At 35.6% G+C, this 19,050-nt stretch overlaps 1 protein-coding gene across 10 annotated transcripts in view; it reads right to left on the reverse strand.

Annotated features, from left to right (window-relative positions):
* The window catches only part of SOX5 (SRY-box transcription factor 5), a 941,098-nt gene that overhangs the window by 275,076 nt on the left and 646,972 nt on the right, over positions 1 to 19,050 (reverse strand). For all 10 annotated transcript variants that reach the window (XM_045587843.1, XM_036455682.2, XM_045587842.1 and 7 more), the window contains one exon: positions 15,621 to 15,831. In XM_045587843.1, the coding sequence (XP_045443799.1) occupies positions 15,621 to 15,831 (211 nt within the window). The remainder of the gene's footprint in view (positions 1 to 15,620; positions 15,832 to 19,050) is intronic.

Raw genomic sequence — 19,050 nt, forward strand, 5'->3', positions numbered from 1 at the left:
CATTTGTTTCGTTCTTTGCAAAACTTTCTTCTTGGAAAAAAATTTAATAATGAAGAATGCCTCAAAAAATGCATTGACCGAATTTTTTGCATCAAAATCACAAGAATTTTACAACAGAGGGATTAAAATGCTTCCTGAGCATTGGGCACAAGTAGTAGAAAACAATGGCAACTATATTGTTGATTAAATTTTGTTGTATTGTTTAAATAAATTCGATTTAAAAAAGTATTAGAAAACGACATTAATTATTACTAGACCTAATAGGAGAGCACATGCCAACTGAGGCTTTTTTCCACTCTTGCTCCAAATATTAGCATGAAAACGTGATAATGAGTGGAGAATGCATTAAAAGAAGTCATGGAGAGATGGATCCGGTGAATTCCATGACACATTTTTTGCATAAGCACATCCAAAAAGAAAGGAGGTATTGACTCTATATTGGTCATCAAGAGAGACTTTACACAGGATGTTAACAGGAGGCCAAAAGTGATGAAAAATAAAATTCAGAATAGAATGGGAGTTCTATTCTGTACAGATATATTGATCTGTGTGCTTCTGTTAAAAAATGTTCTAGGCTAAAATTTTAGCTTGGAAATTAAGAGTGAGATAAATTATTCTAAAATCTGTTATTTACTATGGTGTGTGTGTGTGTGTGTGTGTGTGTGTGTGTGTGTGTTATTCATTTATTCCAGAGAAATTTTGGAGATCTAACAGAATTGGCAGGATTTTGTCTTGTCTATAAAAGCAGAGATATCAATTAATACATTTATAGAGAGTTAACACTTTTTAAATACTAAGTCATCCAAAACAACTTTTAGATAATATTTTAAAAGGTTTCACAACTTTTGGAATTTAGATAAACCATTTCAAAAGGTAAGATTATATACTACTCTGTTTAAGGTAATATACTTAGAAACTTGCAGTTTCACTTTTAACTTCAATTTAGAAAACAACGGGAAAAATCCTGGCAAATAAAAATGAGAACTCCAACCGTTTCTATGTTTTTGACTTACTATTCCTTATTAACCCCTAATTATAATAATCTTTTTCACACCTTTAAGTGAAAAAGATGTTTAAATAATATACAACTTCACTTTTCATTTTCTTGGTTCATTCTTATGATTCCCATGAGCTGCACAGAGAAAAAACTAAGTAAAATAACATGATTAGCTCAACTTCAGCATCAAGGAGGGAAAGCATGAGCAAACATGCCTGATTCCTATCCCTTAAACTTACTATTGGGTTTTTTTTTTCCCTTTGGAATTTGGAGCCCTAAAAGAAATCTGAGAACTGATCTCTCCTATTTACACTGTACTGCTCTTGGCATTGCAAACTCCCTCTCTATGTGCTTTTCTTCACTTACACATGGCATATTGACAATGATGAAAAATACTACAGTGCCAGAGCAAAGGACACAGCAAAAATATTAGGGTGAAAAAAACAACCCCACACACAGAGAAAGCAAAACTCCAAAGGGAGGAGGGTGCATTTTGTTCACTTATATGGCTTCCCACTCTCCAATCTTCCACATGACTTATGTCACACGGTGGTGGATAAACCTTTCAGGCAAATTTTCTACAAAGCATAACTTCTCAGAAAAGAGAAGCCCATTCAACAGAGATTTAATTCATCTCAAAACAGCAAATCAATTCTTATCTACTAACTCACTAAATACCAGCATAGCAGCACTGTTCTGTTATAATAAATAGACATGCTCAATTACGGTGTGCTTCTCTAGCTGCTGATTTCTTCAGTAATTATACCATGCAATGAGCTGTACATTGACACTGTATTAATATGCAGGGAGGTGAAAACTTAAGCACACATTAAATCAAGGCTCACTATTTCAGTAAAACTTACATAAGGCTTGAGAACAAATACTATGTTTATCAGAATGGTGATTCATACAATTCATTTTCAGTTTCTATTTAAAGAGTTGAGAAATGAAAGCTATCTTAGAATTCTAGTTCCTTACCTGTCCATTTCAAAGTGGATAAAACGGTCTATCATATTTCCTAGTCCCATGCACTTGTTACATTAATAGTAATAATAACAATCTTCAAAATATACTTTATAGAGACAGGTGGCAATAAAAAGAGAATAGCAAATAGAAAACGTGTTCTACAGACAAAACAAAAGGATAAAAGTTCAAGAAAAGGTTCCTCACCCTTTTTGCAGAATCGCCAAACAACTTCTATTGACCAAGAATAGCACACGGTAAACACACCAAACAAAAGCAATGATGAAAGATGTATTTACTTGACCAAGGCCTTTATTTTTCTTTCTATTTCATACACACCCACACTGAACAGTCTGGGTTGCGTTAATAAATAACCAGTAGCAACCTAAGCGAAATAAGGAGGGGTTTCTCCGATGCTGACAGGTACCAGGCAGTTGCTTGGCACTGCTGATCCAGTTCTCTACATGTGAGTTGCACGTCCACACACACAAAAAAGGGGGTGCATGGGTTAGTGGGTGGATCCTTTTATCTCGTATATAACAATGGGAGGAAAGGAAGAAAAAGTGGAAAACAATCGATAGTGTTTTTGGAATTGCCCAAACCTTTCAATTTGGGAAGAAACAAGTCAATTGTATGAACCATGCCCTCCCAGAGAAATCTTTCCCCAGATAACTTGCTGTGGTTATTTGGAAACTTACTAAACTGTAACCCCAAACTCCATACCACAGAAGAGTATGTATAGTTTTATTTTACAAATTGTTTCCATGACAAGCTCCGTGCTTAATTACATGGAAATAAATGTAGAGCAAATTTTAATATTCCAATTAAGTTTTTGCATTTATTTTCTAAAATACAAAAAAGTCCAAATAATAGGCATACATAGGGACTGAAACCCCAAATCTCAGAGATCAGTGTGTTAAAAGTGTACTTCATATGTGACATTAAATACATAAACAAGAGAGCCACTATGTTCCGTCAGCCTGGGATGTTTTCAAGTATTTTGAGCTTCATCAAGTTTGTTTCCAAATGTCCCATGCAGTCTTCCCTGAAGCTATGGGGAAAGTGTAACATAACTGAAAATGGGCGAAGTCTAAATTATGAGAGTAAAAGTACACTTGTATATATAATATTATAATATAATATTATATAATTTATAATTTAATATAATATAATGTAAAATTTTATACAATGTATAATATATGTCTATATAAGATATAACATTTATTTCCACATAATATATGATATATATGAGGTATTGCCTCATAAATGGCTTCTATAAGATATATCGATGATTTAGGAATCAGTAATTGAAGAGATGAGAATAAAAGTTGGCTTTCAAATTTAGGACATTAAAAAAGGGAGTGTTCATTCTGAATTTCACACAAGATCTTGCTTCCAGACACCAAAGCTCAGAAGCACAAAGCAGTCTGGCATCCAAAGTTCATCAACATGTACGATGGACGATCTTAATCAAGCCAAACATGCAGGTCATATGCTCATCCTGTTTGCCCTCGCCTCATGGCTCCCTCCTGAGCCGGGCCAGGCTTCCCCTCCATGATAAGGGCAGTTTAGGGAGGCACACTGGGAGTCCTAGAGGTCTCAGAGCTCTGGGAGCAGGTGGCAAAGGCAACTCTGAGTGAGCTCTCCACTGGCTCTAGTGCTGTCCGTGCCTTCCCCGTCAACAAGCCCTATTAAAAAAAGAAGACCAAGCATCCACTAGAACAAAACCAAGCAGGCCTATTTAATTAGGGCATTTGCTTGATATCCACTTCTTCACGTTAAACACACAGCCACACAGGCCTAGGCTGTCTGATTAATCTTAATATGCACTGTCATGACAAGTGCCTCGGGGGTAACTGAGTGGAAAACATACACGGGTGCAAAACACACAAAATCCTCCAGCTAGTCTGGTCTGACCAATCCGTTTCAGGGAAAGTGCTGCGTGTATTCCCAGATTATACTGTTACTATTCAGCAAGGGCCTGAACTTTTCCTGAGGGGAGAAATGAGGGCTCAGAAACAGGTGGCTGCCACTTCACCCCTGAGTAAGCGATGTATCCAAAAGCCCAGGCACATAAGTACCAAGGAGGGCTGGCACATTCTTCTAATGTTTGTGTTTTTTCCCCCCTAAACTACAGCCTGGGTCACTGGGTCCTTTTGAAGTGATCCACGTGTTATAACGGAAAGTGTGGCGCCGACAGTTTTAGTTAAGAGCAAGAAAAAATGGGGCGCCTTACTTATCTGACAACCTAAAAAGAAAAGAAATATGTAGGGTAAAGATATATTTGTAATATATCTACAGTCCTGTTATGGCAGACAAAGTCATGTAGGAGCAGGATTGAAGCAGAGATCCCCTTATATTAACAGAAAAAAAGGCCACCTTAGAAAGAAGAATGCTGGCCTCATGGTGTATAGAAGGATACAAATGAAGGACGTGGTCTTCAATGTAATGGCGTGTTAACAAGAAACACGGAGGCTTTCTTGGGCCAAATGGATTTCTCTCATACAGACAACCCTGGATCTCAGCTCAGGGGCCTGCGCTTGGTAGACCCCTAAAAAGGCTATTCCTGAGCCTTTCCTATCCAAGGAAGAAGTCCTCTCAGAGACATAGAAATTAACTTTCTGTAACACTTAATGAAGTCAACAGTACAAGATAAACTGCCGTGATGGATAGCCCTTGAGAAGGAGATGACAGAGAACAAGTTTCACTTTAGTGTTGAAAAATGACAAGGCTTCCAACCAGCCTACTGCACGCTCCAGTCAAAGCACTTATTCCTGGAGGAATAGGCTCTACAGCATTGGAGGGCGCCTTCTTGTCCTGACCTTTAAAAAAATAAACTCTTTACTCTATCGCCGTTTTATGAGTGTCTATTTCCCTACGCGGGTGCCTTTGAAAAAGGTGCCTGGAGGTTAGATGTTAGCGGACTACGGGAGAGAGACGATTTCTAGCGACAGGCTGCAAAGAGGATCATGCAGCCCCAATGCATTAGGAGAAGCCTCCACCAGCCCCGGAGTGTGAGGAACAAAACTTAAAAGGCCTCCGTTGAAAAGTACCCTTGTGTGTCCTTCAGGGGAACAGCACTTACAAAGCCTCTCCAACATGTCAAAAGGACAGTCAGTCACTAAACAAAGCAACTCCAACCTTGGCCAATTAAAGCATCTTTAAGGCTTTTCCTCTGATCCCTTCACTTTTTATTTCTTCCCCACCTCATCAAATAAGGTTTTGAAACAAGAGTGGATTTCAAAGTGAACTTCAATATTCTTAATTTAATAGAATGCTTTGGGAGTTTGAGTTCAGGAAAGCCAATTTCCACCCTAATTCTCTGTAAATAAATAAATAAATAAATAAATAAATAAATAACAACAACAACCCAAAAACACAGGGTAATTAAAAGTTGGCAAAATTAGGGGTAAGTCTGAATTTTTATTCCTACTTGTCTGCTAACGTAATATGGTTCAATTTAAGTTGTAAAGGGCTGACCAACAGGAGACATTTAAATGATAAGAACAGGCATCATGATTTATAATGTAAACTCAGACATCAAACACACAATGCCTGTAGGGATGTCCGCAAGGCCAAATATCACGCTGCAGGGGCCTGCCTTTTCCACAGAAGAATCACTTGTAATGTTGCAGTGGCCTGCAGATGGAAATATATTGCTCATATCATCTATCTGAAAGCCCCTAAAATAAGTCTTAAAACAAGGGGGGAAAGCTTTATGTCCATTTAGAGGAGCTAATGGATCTATATGTCAACACATTTGTAACAAAATTTGAAAGGCCATTAACACATAATTATATCTGGGGGAAAGGCACAAGTAAAGTAACATAGAAGGTGCAATCAACCAAATTGAATTATTTTCTGTAGATGTGACAGATGCAAACAATTAAAAATATATATTTTTACATTTTAAGAGAGGATAATTCATAAGCAACAATATATACATTTTTGTTTCATAAACATCTAGCCATTAATATAAACTTAAAGATTGTCTAATAATGCATTCCCATAATGGTTCAAATGGAGTTAAGTGGAAGTTGGTTGTGTTTTTTTTTTAATTTACCACTGAGAATTTGTATTGAATAAACGATGTCTGAGTAATATCCACTTTTCTTTTTCCATCTAAAAGAACAATTTTCCCTACTGTGTCTGCTGGAGAGAGCAGGAGCAAGAGATATAAAATGAGAAGGAAAATCCTAGCATTTTCTTCACACACTAATATGGTCTACAGATGACACTGAAGGCGGTAGCTTGAAGGTTCCCACAATATACACTTTTCAAGTCATTCCATATTTTTTTTTTTACTTCTCACCAGAAGAGAACTAACTCTTTTTGTGAAACCTTGTATTAAAAGCTATGAATTGTTGCCTGGCTCTGTGGCTCAGTTGGTTCAAGGGGTGTCCTATACACACAAATAGGTGGCAACATATTGCTGTTTCTTTCTCACATTGGTCTCTCTCTCTCTCTCTCTCTTTCTCTCTCTCTCTCTCTCCCTCCCTCCCTCCCTCCCTTAATCCCTCCCTTCCTCCTTCTGTAATCAATAAAATATCCTCTGTGTGAGAATAAAATATAAATTAAAAAAATAAAGAAATAAAACCAATGAATTGTTTCATGTAAAAGTAACAATGAGTAACTTTGGTAATAGGTTGTGCCTTTCTTGATATTTAAAATCATAAGCAATGATTCTTCTGAAGAAGTTCAGAAAAAGTATTTCCTGTTGTATAAATAATAATAAAGTCTAGTTTGCATGGAAACAAAATTTCATAGATACATGCAGTTTCTCATACACGAGAAGTAGATTCACCATGGCCCTAAGATTTTGGAAGTGTGAGCGTCACACTCTAAGAAGGAGGAATACCAACAGATACAGATGCTAAATAAAAGCCAAGCATATGTGGGAATGGAAAGGATGTTTACACACACATACACACACAAGAATAATAAGGGAAAAAATGAAATGTCAAAAACAGCGAAGGGAAATAAGAGCAAGTAGAACACATCAGAGAAAAACTAAAATGTTAGAAAAATGTAAAACTTTAGGCCAAGGAAGCCTTCCATGACCTCAAATATATTTGTCTTCAGCACACTCTCACATTAGTGTAGAAATAAAACTATCACAAAGCCACACCCAATGATAAATGCCTCTCTGAGTTTTACATTGGTCACAATTTGCTGTTTCCTCTATAACAACTGAGAGAAATGTTCTTTCTTTTTCAAAGTTAATTCTTCAGCAAGAAACCTGCCTACCCAGGTTTTATTTAGGGAAATTTATATAAATAAACTTCAAAGCAACTATCTACTCCAGGTTTTTAAAGAATGTTGGATTTGTTGTTGTTTCTGTTGTTGACTACAAATCCTAAATTTCACGAATTTTGCTGGTCTGAATTGGAATTTTTCAGTACATAAAAGCATCCTGGGAAAGCAGCACTGGACACTATATCATGTTTCCGGCGTGCCTAAAATAACAATGTTTCCACCCTGCCAAGATGTGATCATGACAATAACTGGTACATGTCCAAGTTGGTTATAATTTATAAAGTACTTCCACACGCATTACCTCATTTGTTTCCTTCAACAACCTTCTGATGAAAGTAAGGCAGGTGCCATTGCCAATTGAGGGCAGATATTCATTACATCAATACAATTATTATAGCAACTTAAAGTCAAGTAAATATAATGTTTTTTACAATGCAAATGATAAGGTTGATGCTTGGTTTTATGCAAAGAGGTCCTTATTATACATTATAATCTACATTTCCCCAAAATGCTACAAAATAGATAAAGTGACATTCCCAAACGTTGCTAATAATTATTGCCTGGCCAGTGTTGCTCAGTGATTGAACCCTTTTCCATGAACCAGGAGGCAATGGTTCCATTTCTGGTCAGGGCACTGCCTGGGTTGTTGCAGGTTCCATCCCCAGAAGGGTGTGTAACAGATACAACTGATGAATATTTCTCTCTCTTTATCTCACTCTCTAAAAGCAATAAAACTATTTTTTATTAAAAATTATATTTATTTATTTTTTTTTTACAGAGAGAAGGGAGAGGGATAGAGAGTTAGAAACATCAATGGGAAACATCCATCAGCTGCCTCCTGCACACCCCCTACTGAGGATGTGCCCGCAACCAAGGTACATGTCCTTGACCTGAATCAAACCTGGAACCCTTGAGTCCACAGCCTGATGCTCTATCCACTGAGCCAAACCAGCTAGGGATAAAAATTTATTTTTAAAAAATAAAATACACATTTTGTAAGTTATTGCCTCAAAATTGATCAGAGACTAAATTGTTTAGATGTTACATCACAATCACATATTAATCAGTCACAGAATCCGGATTAAACCCAAACATTGACTCACAGAGTAATTAATCTTTTTCATTATAGGTTGATTTTAAAATAAGAACTATGGTCTATATCTCAAAAACGCACAAAAACACATATCGTCACCTTTTTTTGCATCCAAGTTCTAGAAGTTGTGCGTCTTCTGGTGGAACTTGTGAATTTGGAAACTACCCTTTAGGTAACAAGTTACAGTCATTGGAAGACCATAAAGAAGAGGCAAAGTGTTGAATCTGGTATTTTTCTGTCACCCTAGCCTTCCTATGGAAAATTGTGGATATGTTGGAGGGGATAGGAATTGTGGAGTAGCAGATCCAGCAATAAGCTCTTCCCACCTTGAGCCCATCATAAGAAATAAGAACTCTCTCTGCCATGCCAGCTCTATACTGTACACCTATAAAAGGATAGTAGTCCCCGTTATGTTGAAGCGATATTAAAGAACCAGCTTTGAATTTTGGAAAATAGTTCATAGACCAATCCAATTCACTGGACTAGAATTATTTTCTCTTGGCACAAATTTACAGATAATGCCAACAAATTTCATTAGAAAAATATACATTTTTAGAATGTTTAAAAGATTAAGGTGATTGTAAACTTTTCATTACACAAATAGTTTAGTTTTGTATGCTAGACTTTACAATATCACTAGTTTTGTGACTTAGTACAACATTTTAACCTCCAAGTCACAGAATAAATGGAAAGTAATGATCTCAGAGAATTAATAATGAATGAGTATGCCTATGATGAGATGAAAGTTGGAGAAGACAGGATGTATGAAATAAAACAAGTTGGCAGGTTAAGGAAGAATCTGAGTAGAACATCAAGAAAATAGGACACTGAGATCAACCAAAGGACTTGTATGCATGAATATAAGCCTAACCAATGGAAACAGATACAAAGGGGTTGAGGGATGAGGGGAGTTAGGGGAACAATATGGAGATAAAGACACATATGTAATTCTTAATCAATAAATAAAAAAAGGACAGTAAAAACAGAAATATACAAATGAAACATAGTCAATTTTTAGAGGAGTGTTAGAAAGGCAATGAAATGTAAATCAGTGGGTTAATTCTCACCTACCATTAACAAAATCACCTACTATGTGCCAACCCCATTAATAGGAAACAGAGAAGCACAGATAATTACTACTATGGATAATTACTACTGCACCTACTTACTGCTGTAGATGTAAGAAGGTAAATAAGCCATGGAGATAATGTGATAGGAACTAAGACATGAGTCCATGTAAGCAAAATTCTGACAAAGCTAGTCAGAGGAGGTATTGAGTTATAAAAGGTTAATACAAATTCATTAGATAGATAAGGCCAAGGGAGACACTTAAGGCAGAGGAAATGGCAAGTGAAAAGGCAGGGTAATATTAAAAATAGAGTGCTGAGAAAACTGCATGCAATTTGACAAGATATCATGAGTATATGTACCCTCGAGTGTGGTTGACAAATAAGGTTAAAGAAAAAGAAAAGAAAAAAAGGTTGGGTCGGATTATGTACATTCTCGTGTTCCATAACAAGTGTTTTGTAGAGGATAATCATTTTGTTCTCATTCTAGCTCCTCTATATAACAAGAATATGAGCAAGCCACTGACCCTCAGTTTTTAAGATAGGAAATAATAACAATTCAGAGTTTTAGGGAATGAAAAGAGGTAGCCCCCTCTCTGTCTAACTACTTCAGTAATCAACTCACTTTCACTTTAAACTAACTAACTAACTAACTAACTAACTAAATAAATAAATAAATAAATGGAAGTAGCTCATAAGCTCATATAACATTTGGCAGAAGAGCCATACACTTCCTTAAGGTATCTCATCTCCTTTTCCCACAACAGCAATGGGGCAACACTGAAATGGTTTAAACATCTCTTCAACAAATATATTGAATAGCGTTGCACTATTTTCACCCTTACAGAGTTTAATATAGGTGCAGAAAAAGGCAAATAAATGGAAAAATTATATTACAGTAAAATCATGGTAACAATAGAGGCAAGCAACAGTTCTTAAAAAGATGAAAAGATTAACGCAGTGAGTGTAGCTCACTCTTTATAGCAACTAGACTTGAAAAGATAAGGAACAGAATTACAAATACAAGGGAAGGGACCAAGAAAATATTAGCTTAATTGTAGTGTTTCTAGGAGGAAGAGATGTAAATGTCTGTAAGCTGAAATAGTGACTCCAAAGAGTTATTAAAGGTAGTATAAATGTAAATGTAAAAAAATAAGATGCCTGATGAAAATTTTTAATCTAAACTTTTTGACTCTATTTTAAATGAGATAGCTAAAGTTCTTGTCAAGGAAACGTTATTTTCACCAGCACTGTTAATGAACGTAAGGTTTGCATGAAAATCAAGTTTAAAGTTGGAATCTGTCCCTAACTTTAAATGTGGATGTATTTTTAGAGACCATCCCTAGCTTCTTAGAACTTGAGAATAAAGTGAATTTGTAGATACCTGTCTTTCTTGGTTTTATTAGCTAAGTTAAGATATCTGGTGGTCTTAAATTTATTTTAATTTAACAAAGAATAAAATATTCTTTAAAACTAAGAGAAGATAATGGCTTTATTTCCAAAAGATTAAGAAAAAAGGAATATAACAATTCATAATGTGACGGAACAGGAAAAAAAGTAAGGTGCCTGGACCTCCAGGATGTAAATTGGATTCTCATTCCAGCTTTAACACCAACTTGCTGAATGGCTTCCAGCATCTCTCTGCCTCAGCTCTCAAAAAATGAGGATGCAGGCCTACATGGTGTCCACATTTCATTCCAATCTGAATTGCTATTATTTCACAGCTAATTTTCTCCCATTTTTCTAAAACAAGTTTTTATTAAGATATATTCTAAGGTGTTGTTGCTGTTTTTAACACTTGAAATTCAAACTGTTTAAGTTGAGCTGATTGTAAAAGAACTTTATGGAAATGTGATCACCACTGAGGCAAAAGGACTTCTCTTTAGTAGAATATTATTGAATACTGCTTTATTATTCATTATTTCAGTGGAATTTAGGCACACAGGTGCCAAAGAATAACATTAAACCATTACTGGTAAAATTCCTAATTGGAAGAAATGATATAACTAGTGCTTAAGAACATGGATTCTACAATAGTTTAAAGTTGACTTCATTTTAAATCATGACCCTGACAGTCACCTGTGACATATTTAATCATTAGTTTCCTTATCTGAAAAAGGAGATAATAAGAATCAGAATATTTAGTTCATGCATATGGAGCTTCCTAAAATTGAAATAGCTATACATAGTAGCCCTGGTTATAAGGTTTATGTAAAGATTAAATAGTGTTTCATATGATTTACTTAATACTATAGGTAAAACATGATATGCATTGAATAGATGCTGCTTCTCCCCCAGTACATAATTATTTATTTGATATTTGATATAGGAATTATGTGTCCGGTATTCTAAAAACTCATGGTCATTCTTATAATAACTGCTAGGTCTAATAGCTAAAAATCAACTAAGGAGAGATCAATCAAAGGACTTGTTTGCATGCATATAAGCCTAACCAATGGACACAGAGGACTTAAGTGGGGTGATGGGAAGGCAATGAGGGGATAAAAACACATATGTAATAATGTAGTACATAAATTTAAAAGCAAAGTCAACTGAAATAGCTGAGCTACTCCTAAGTACAACATAACCATATTGTAGCAGCCACATAATTTGAACTTGAATTTACTATGAACTTGGACATGTCCCATGTCAGTTAAGTGACACATTGGGCAAATAAGACCCTTTAGCACTGGGCTATTTTGAGTAATGCCAGGCAAAAAATCAGACACAGGAAAAAGATACAAACAAAAATACATCCCCCCTATTTACAACTTTTAAAATATTTTGATTAATTGAAAAAATAATCTATCTGGAATAAGAGAGCCCCTTTTTTTTTTCCCAACCCATCTGCAAATCTAATTTTCTTTCTAACCACTTCACCTCTGTGGCCTCCTTTTGTATGACACACTATTCTCCTGTAACTTCTAAATTTCTGTTAGTTTGCTGTTGGCAGGAATAAGGTCGGAAATAATACTGACTTTCTATTGAAATCTGTTTTCTCTACTCAATAAGAGGAAGCAAAGGCATGAATATGGCACCCTCATAATGATTTAGCAGGGCCTTAATGACTTAATGAAATTTTCATCACAACCTGCTGTTCATTTTAATGGCCTTTGAAAACAATGGAAATATAGCTTGAGGGAAGAAAAGATTTTTTCTGTGGCATATATTAGTGAGCTGAACATTTAGTTCCATTCACTCTACCTCTGCTTCCTGCACCCCCATATCACTGCTCTCACCAAAGATCTATAAGGGTTAGTAGTTTGTCAAATATACATTTTGCAGCTCTTTTGTTAAGTTTATTCCTAAGTATTTTTTTTCCCCTTTTGGTCTATAGGAACTCTAAGAGCTACAGCTTGTTTATTTGTACTGTGCAGTGTCCTTGTTCCAATGCTCAAATGATGTCAGAGAGAGTGGATGGGAGGAGGAGAGATAGATAGAGAGAAACATGGATGTGAGAGAAACACACTGATTGGTTGCCTCCCGCATCTGCACTGAGGAGGCATGTGCTCTTGGCCGGAATCAAACCTGTGACCCTTCAGTCCACAGACCAACACCCTATCGACTGAGCCAAACCGGCTAGGGCCCAACCATGCACTTTGATTAATGGTCTCTTTAAAGCCAGAGCAACTTTCCACTTGCTGTTGAGACTTTTACACACCCTTCCAGATATATTTTGCCTTAAAAAAATGCAGATTTCCTTCAATATCTTATTTCCTTTCTATAAAAATTTTTCTGCTTTGTTATTAATTTTTCTTGGTGATTAACATCATGTCTTTACTCAAATACATAAATTATTACTTGATAAAACTCCAAATTGTCACAGTTATTAAATAAAAATACTTGTTATGGCAAATATCTTTATCAATAAATTATGTAGATGCCTTGAAATGTGAGTTGCATAGAGCATCTTCCTTCCAGAGGATGGTCTGGAAAGGGGTCAGGGAGACTCTCAGTGGAGAAACCTGACAAAAACCATATCAGCCAGTTGGTCAAGGTCATTGTCAACATGCATAAATTACATGGTAAGTATGTACCCTTGATATGAAGTACTTTTTTAATAATACTCTACTTCTATAGCCTTCATCCTAAAACCCACGTTTAATTAAGAGAAAAATCACCAGGCACATTCCAATAAAAGTGCCTTCCACAATATATGTGAATAGTATTCCTCAAAACTTTTAAGTTATCAATCATAGGACCAGTCTGAGAAACTGAGATAGCCAAAAATGAGCCCAAAGAGGCATGGCAACCAAATGTAATGTACTATCCTTAAAGACCTCATCGAAAAGAGAAAGCTACACTTGGTGAAAATGAAGACACCTGAATAAAGTACCACAATGTAAAAGAGGAAAAATAATTTTAAACACAAAAAGTTAATCAAGCAAAATGAACAGAATATGTAAACAATGATAAAGTACTGCCTCATCATTAGGTTAAGGTTTAAGAGATGTAATATGGAAAAGCTACAATTTTCTTCCTTTTAACTTTTCTTTTTCTTAGAAAGCAATCCTTGTAGTAAGATAAGTATTTTTAATATCAGAAAAAAATTCCAACAAAAGTCATCTGGGTCCTCCTCAAAACCACATTTTTTATCTCCATCAGACAGGAGCCAAAAAGTCTTTGACTAGATCAGTGGTCTGCAAACGGTGGCTCATGAGCCACATGCGGCTCTTTGGCCCTTTGAGTGTGGCTCTTCCACAAAATACCACGGTCTGGGCGAGTCTATTTTGAAGAAGTGGTATTAGAAGAAGTTTAAGTTTTAAAAATTTGGCTCTCAAAAGAAATTTCAATCGTTGTACTGTTGAAATTTGGCTCTGTTGACTAATGAGTTTGCTGACCACTGGACTAGATTATCTCTAAAATCCCTTCCAACTGTAAGATCATGTGAGTCACATAAATTTTAATTAAAATTCATGTCCCAGCTATGAGTGTGGTAGGAACCCAGACATTTTAATTACCACATAACTGGTAATATACATTTTGTGCCAGATAGACTCATAATTTATCAATTTCCAAACAACAGACTAGAAATGAGTCTAACTCAGTATTACATAGCATAAACACAATATATTTTTGGTATAGAGTGTGTGTTTTTTTATGTCCCTGTTTTTCGTTTGTTTTAATTTTCCACCTAACTCTGAAATAGGAGGCATGTTCTTACTAGTATGTGCAATGTGGTATCCATGGTTTGGATGGACATAGGTTTAAATAGGACTTAGTAAATATCTGTAACATAAGGATGACTATCAGTAATGCACAAACGATCCAACTTGCACCAGTTGTTTTATTAGTTTGTTTGCTTTAATTCTAAGATTAGTCCATGTGCATAACTATTAAATATATTTTAGAAGACGTAATCTTAAAAGCAAAGCATCCTATAAAGTTGAACAAATGGAAAATTCAGGATAGTTAATGGAGTTAGAGAAATCACTACTTTTCAAGTATAAGATAGGCCTAGCCATATTAATTGTGGGCCATAAAAGAAATAGTCCTAATTATCAAGGAAGTATAAGACGCATTAATGCAACAAAGTTGCAAAATGTCCTCTTAGGCTCTGCTGCTACATTCTATTTTTTTTTAAAAAAACAATGAAACATTTTTATTAGCTGTTCTAATTTAATATTGTATTAGTGTTTCAATTAACTAATGTGAAGTCATACAACACATTTAAAAAATAATGATTTATTACTAGGATCACCTACATACTATCATTGGCAATACACTACTCACTCTGTTTTGCAATTCAAGACTATTTGACCAAGGGGAGCAAAAGAGGAATGGATACACATTGATCGGTCACTTGCTGGACAAAATACTCAAGGTCTAGGCCAAACTGAGGTTGCCTATAATCGCACCTGAGAACACAGAGGAGACCCTCCAGGTCCAAAGAGCTCTTTCCGTGCTGCTAGCAGGGGAGCTCCTCTTGGCGAGAGCTACTCCTCATTCACCTTGTGACACCAGCCTCACTCATAATAGACCCTTAACATGCCACGGTCCATTCTGAAATCTGTGTTACTCAACCATTCATGAGTGAAAAGGAGACATCGCAGCAGACATTCATGATAAAAACGTTGGACTAGCCATATTTACATGTTTCTGAAAGAAATAGCGCCCATCTTGGTAGCATTAGGTTTCTGCTTTGTTCAATTTATAGAGAGTGGGTGAAAAAAATGGAACTAGAGGGTAACAATTAAGCTATTAAAACAAGGAGATGGCAACAACTTTCTTTCCCAGCCTTTACCTTCAGGCTCGTTTTTGATGAGCTCTTCCATCTTCCTCTGCTTCAAGGTGTCCACCACGTCAGCCAGGCTGCCTTTGCGCCGCTCCGGAGTTCCCAGGGCTGCGCTGGACAAGGACTCGCCGCTCTGCCGCCCACCTTCTTCTGCCTTCTGAGGTGAGGTAGATGAGTTGTGTGGGGCAAATGAAGACATAACTTTATTGCCATCAACTTCCTGAAAGAGAAAGCAAAGAAAATGTTGTCTCAAGCTCTGGGTGTTTATTTTTTTAACTGATTATGCGGCTTGAAACATTAAGAAGTGAAATGTCACTCTGCAAAAGAAATTTCTAAAAAGAATACATTCACTGTACAGGCTAGTGATAAAGTCAAAGACACATTCATCAGAGGATTAAACATCTGAAGATTCTGTCTCTTCGACTGGGTATATTGATTAGATTTATTTACCGTTCTGCTTTTGTTTGAAAGTCTTAGATTTTCCTAGGAATATTAAATGTAGCGGTCATCTATATTTAACTTGCTCATGACACTGTGAAGCTTAAACAAAAAACAGTATAGAGACTTGAATTACTTTCATTTTAAGTAGCCACCTCTTCCTGATGGCACTCTCGATTAAAGTGAGGCCCTCTTTTGGTTCTCCACCTCCCTCTTATTTTTTTTTTAAAGATAGCATCATCCAACAGGTCATTTTGACATAAGATAGTAATGCTGCAAGTTTATTTCTGCTTATGCTGAAGATATTTCCAGTTGCATTTGCTACCTCAAACATTGTTCCTGTCAATACTCTGGTACTTAAGCCTCATTTGCCTTATAAAGTAAAGTTTCTTACACACTTTACCTCTTCATAATTGTGCATTTGTATAAAAATAAATTATGCTATCATTCTTTAATTTAAACATATTTGGGGTGTTCCTTTTCTCATTATTTCACCCACAAATAATAGAAATCTGTAAAATATTTGGAGTATATTTTGTATAAAAAGTACTAAATTGATTTTTTCAGACAATGTAATGTTAGAATGATAAAGAAAAAATATATATATTTTTTTACTTAAAGGTTTTCCTTGCTTCCATAATATTTTCCTTACTTCCATAATTCTTTGACTTCCCTCAAAGCAGAGCTCTTCTTAAATGAAAGAGAAAACTCATGAACATGGACAACAATGTGGTGATTTCAGGGATTGGAGGGAGGCAGAGGGGAGGTGAAACAGGTCATAGAGGCATAAATGGTGGTAGAAAAAATTAAATTAAAAAAAGTCTGTATCCTAAGATCTTAAGAAAGTTAGTCTTCCCTTAAGTACATTTTTTAATTCCAAATTATTAAAAGTTTTAATTAAAGTATATTTCAGTATGTGAATATTTCATATTCAGAATAGATTATATCTGTGTTTACACATTTCTTCTCTATTTAAGACATGCTAATAGAATATGCTGATCCCAGAAAAGTGACAAATCATAATGATTTGATATCTCATGGTTTAAGGCTAATGCTAACATTTTTTAGTAACTTAAAAGTATAAAAAATACTAAAAATAGATGAAAATGAAATGTCAGCACAAAATTGATCATATTTTTATGATTTTTTTTTTCTTAATGGATATTAGTGAGTATAAAGATATCAACTCTGGCAGAAACATCAGTTTGTTGGGTGAGGCCAAAAAAAACGGGAGAAAGAAGCTAAAAATGTTGAGTTTTTTGAAGGTGTGCTAATAGAATATTTAAAATTATAATTCTAAACTTCAAAATGGTTTCCATTTCTTACAAACAGTACAGAATGTACTTTGATAATTACTATGTCTTCAATGAACATTCTATAGATAATACTTTCATGGAAGAAATCTTAACTTCTAATGGATTTAGAGTTAGAAATCAATATACATAAGGTAATAATAATAAGCCCCTGCAGGCTAATTTATTTAAAACCCATGCATAAATACAAGCAAATGTATAAATATGCACACACACACACACACACACACACACAGAGCAATCACAAATTCATTCAGTAAAAACTAAGCGATGTTTTTATGAAGGGCCCACAAAACATATTAGCTCAGGTTAGTTTGCAAACCAGAACACAGAAAAATCTCTCCATTAATTTCTCACAGATATTTCTTCTCATTTACTTCCAGGGTCGTAGGTAGAAGCACATCAGTTTTAGCTTCACTCAGAACACTTCTATTTTATTCTGTTTCCACATTATCTGATGACAAACTTTACGAACAAAAAAGAGGTAGATGAACTTCACTTGCCATAATTCAAACTCTCACGCATCTTTCTATAGCATCATCAGGAGAGAAAAGGATACCCAAACAGTAGGCAATTAAGCCCATTAAAATGTCAGAACATAATTCAAATGAATGCAAAATACAATAATGTCCCATTTTGCATGTCTCTAATTCTCAATACCTTGTGGAGTGGAAGGGCATATCTTAAAGAGTAAAACATACTTCACAATTATTCTAAACCCAATTATCCCCCAGTATAAAAATAAATTAATTAATTAAGCATCACTGCTATTTCACGCAGGAATATTTATCTTATCACTATTTCACCTGTCTGACTATAGTTCAGCCTCTGGCAGTGTTAATCCCTTTAGCAGTTTTGTGTTTAGCAGATGTTTCAGTGTGGGGCTCCACTGTGCATCTGCATGGTGAGTAGCTTGTGAAGGAGTGCTAGCACAGTCTTCAGTCAAGGAAGATCTCATTTTTTTCAGTTTCTTCCCTGGGACTGCAGTCACCGTACCTGAAATAATGCCTGTGTGTTTCTCTTCACTTCCCTGGCAGGTGAACATCCGGATAGTCTAACAATGGCATTAGTGGTGCACACCCGCGATATATATTCACTCAAGTTTTATGAACTCTAAGGACAATCCTCTGTATTTTGCAGAAGAAATCTTAGAACTGTTACATGTTATTTCTAAAGTTGACTGATAAAAAAGGATTATAAACTTGTTTTCTGTTAATTCTCACTCGAGGATATTTTTTCATTGATTTAGAGAGAATGAAAAGAAGAGACAGAGAGAGGAACATCAAAATGAGAGAGACACATGGACTCATTGCTTCCTGCACGCGCCCAACCAGGGTTGAGGGATTAAGTTTGACCAGAATCAAACCCGGAACCCTTCAGTCCATAGGCCAATACCCTATCCACTGAGCCAAACCATGGACTATAGGTTAAGAGGCCCTGACCTAAATGCACGTCTTCACAGAAAGTACTATAAACTCATCGATAGATAGAAATTAGACAATTTTTAAATGGCCAGTTATTTTCAAAAAGAGCTTCAAATGATGACATTATTGACATTTTAGTCAGCTAAACTTAGTTAAAGGTATATTATTTCAACAATCTTCCTTGGTTACTGTTCCCAAGGCAAACATTTATAAAGAAATCAATATTTTGATTATACTTAAAGAATAATAAACACATTGAAGCAA

This window comes from Pipistrellus kuhlii, unplaced genomic scaffold, assembly GCF_014108245.1.
Source record: "Pipistrellus kuhlii isolate mPipKuh1 unplaced genomic scaffold, mPipKuh1.p scaffold_m20_p_3, whole genome shotgun sequence".
NCBI classification, from domain to species: domain Eukaryota; kingdom Metazoa; phylum Chordata; class Mammalia; order Chiroptera; family Vespertilionidae; genus Pipistrellus; species Pipistrellus kuhlii.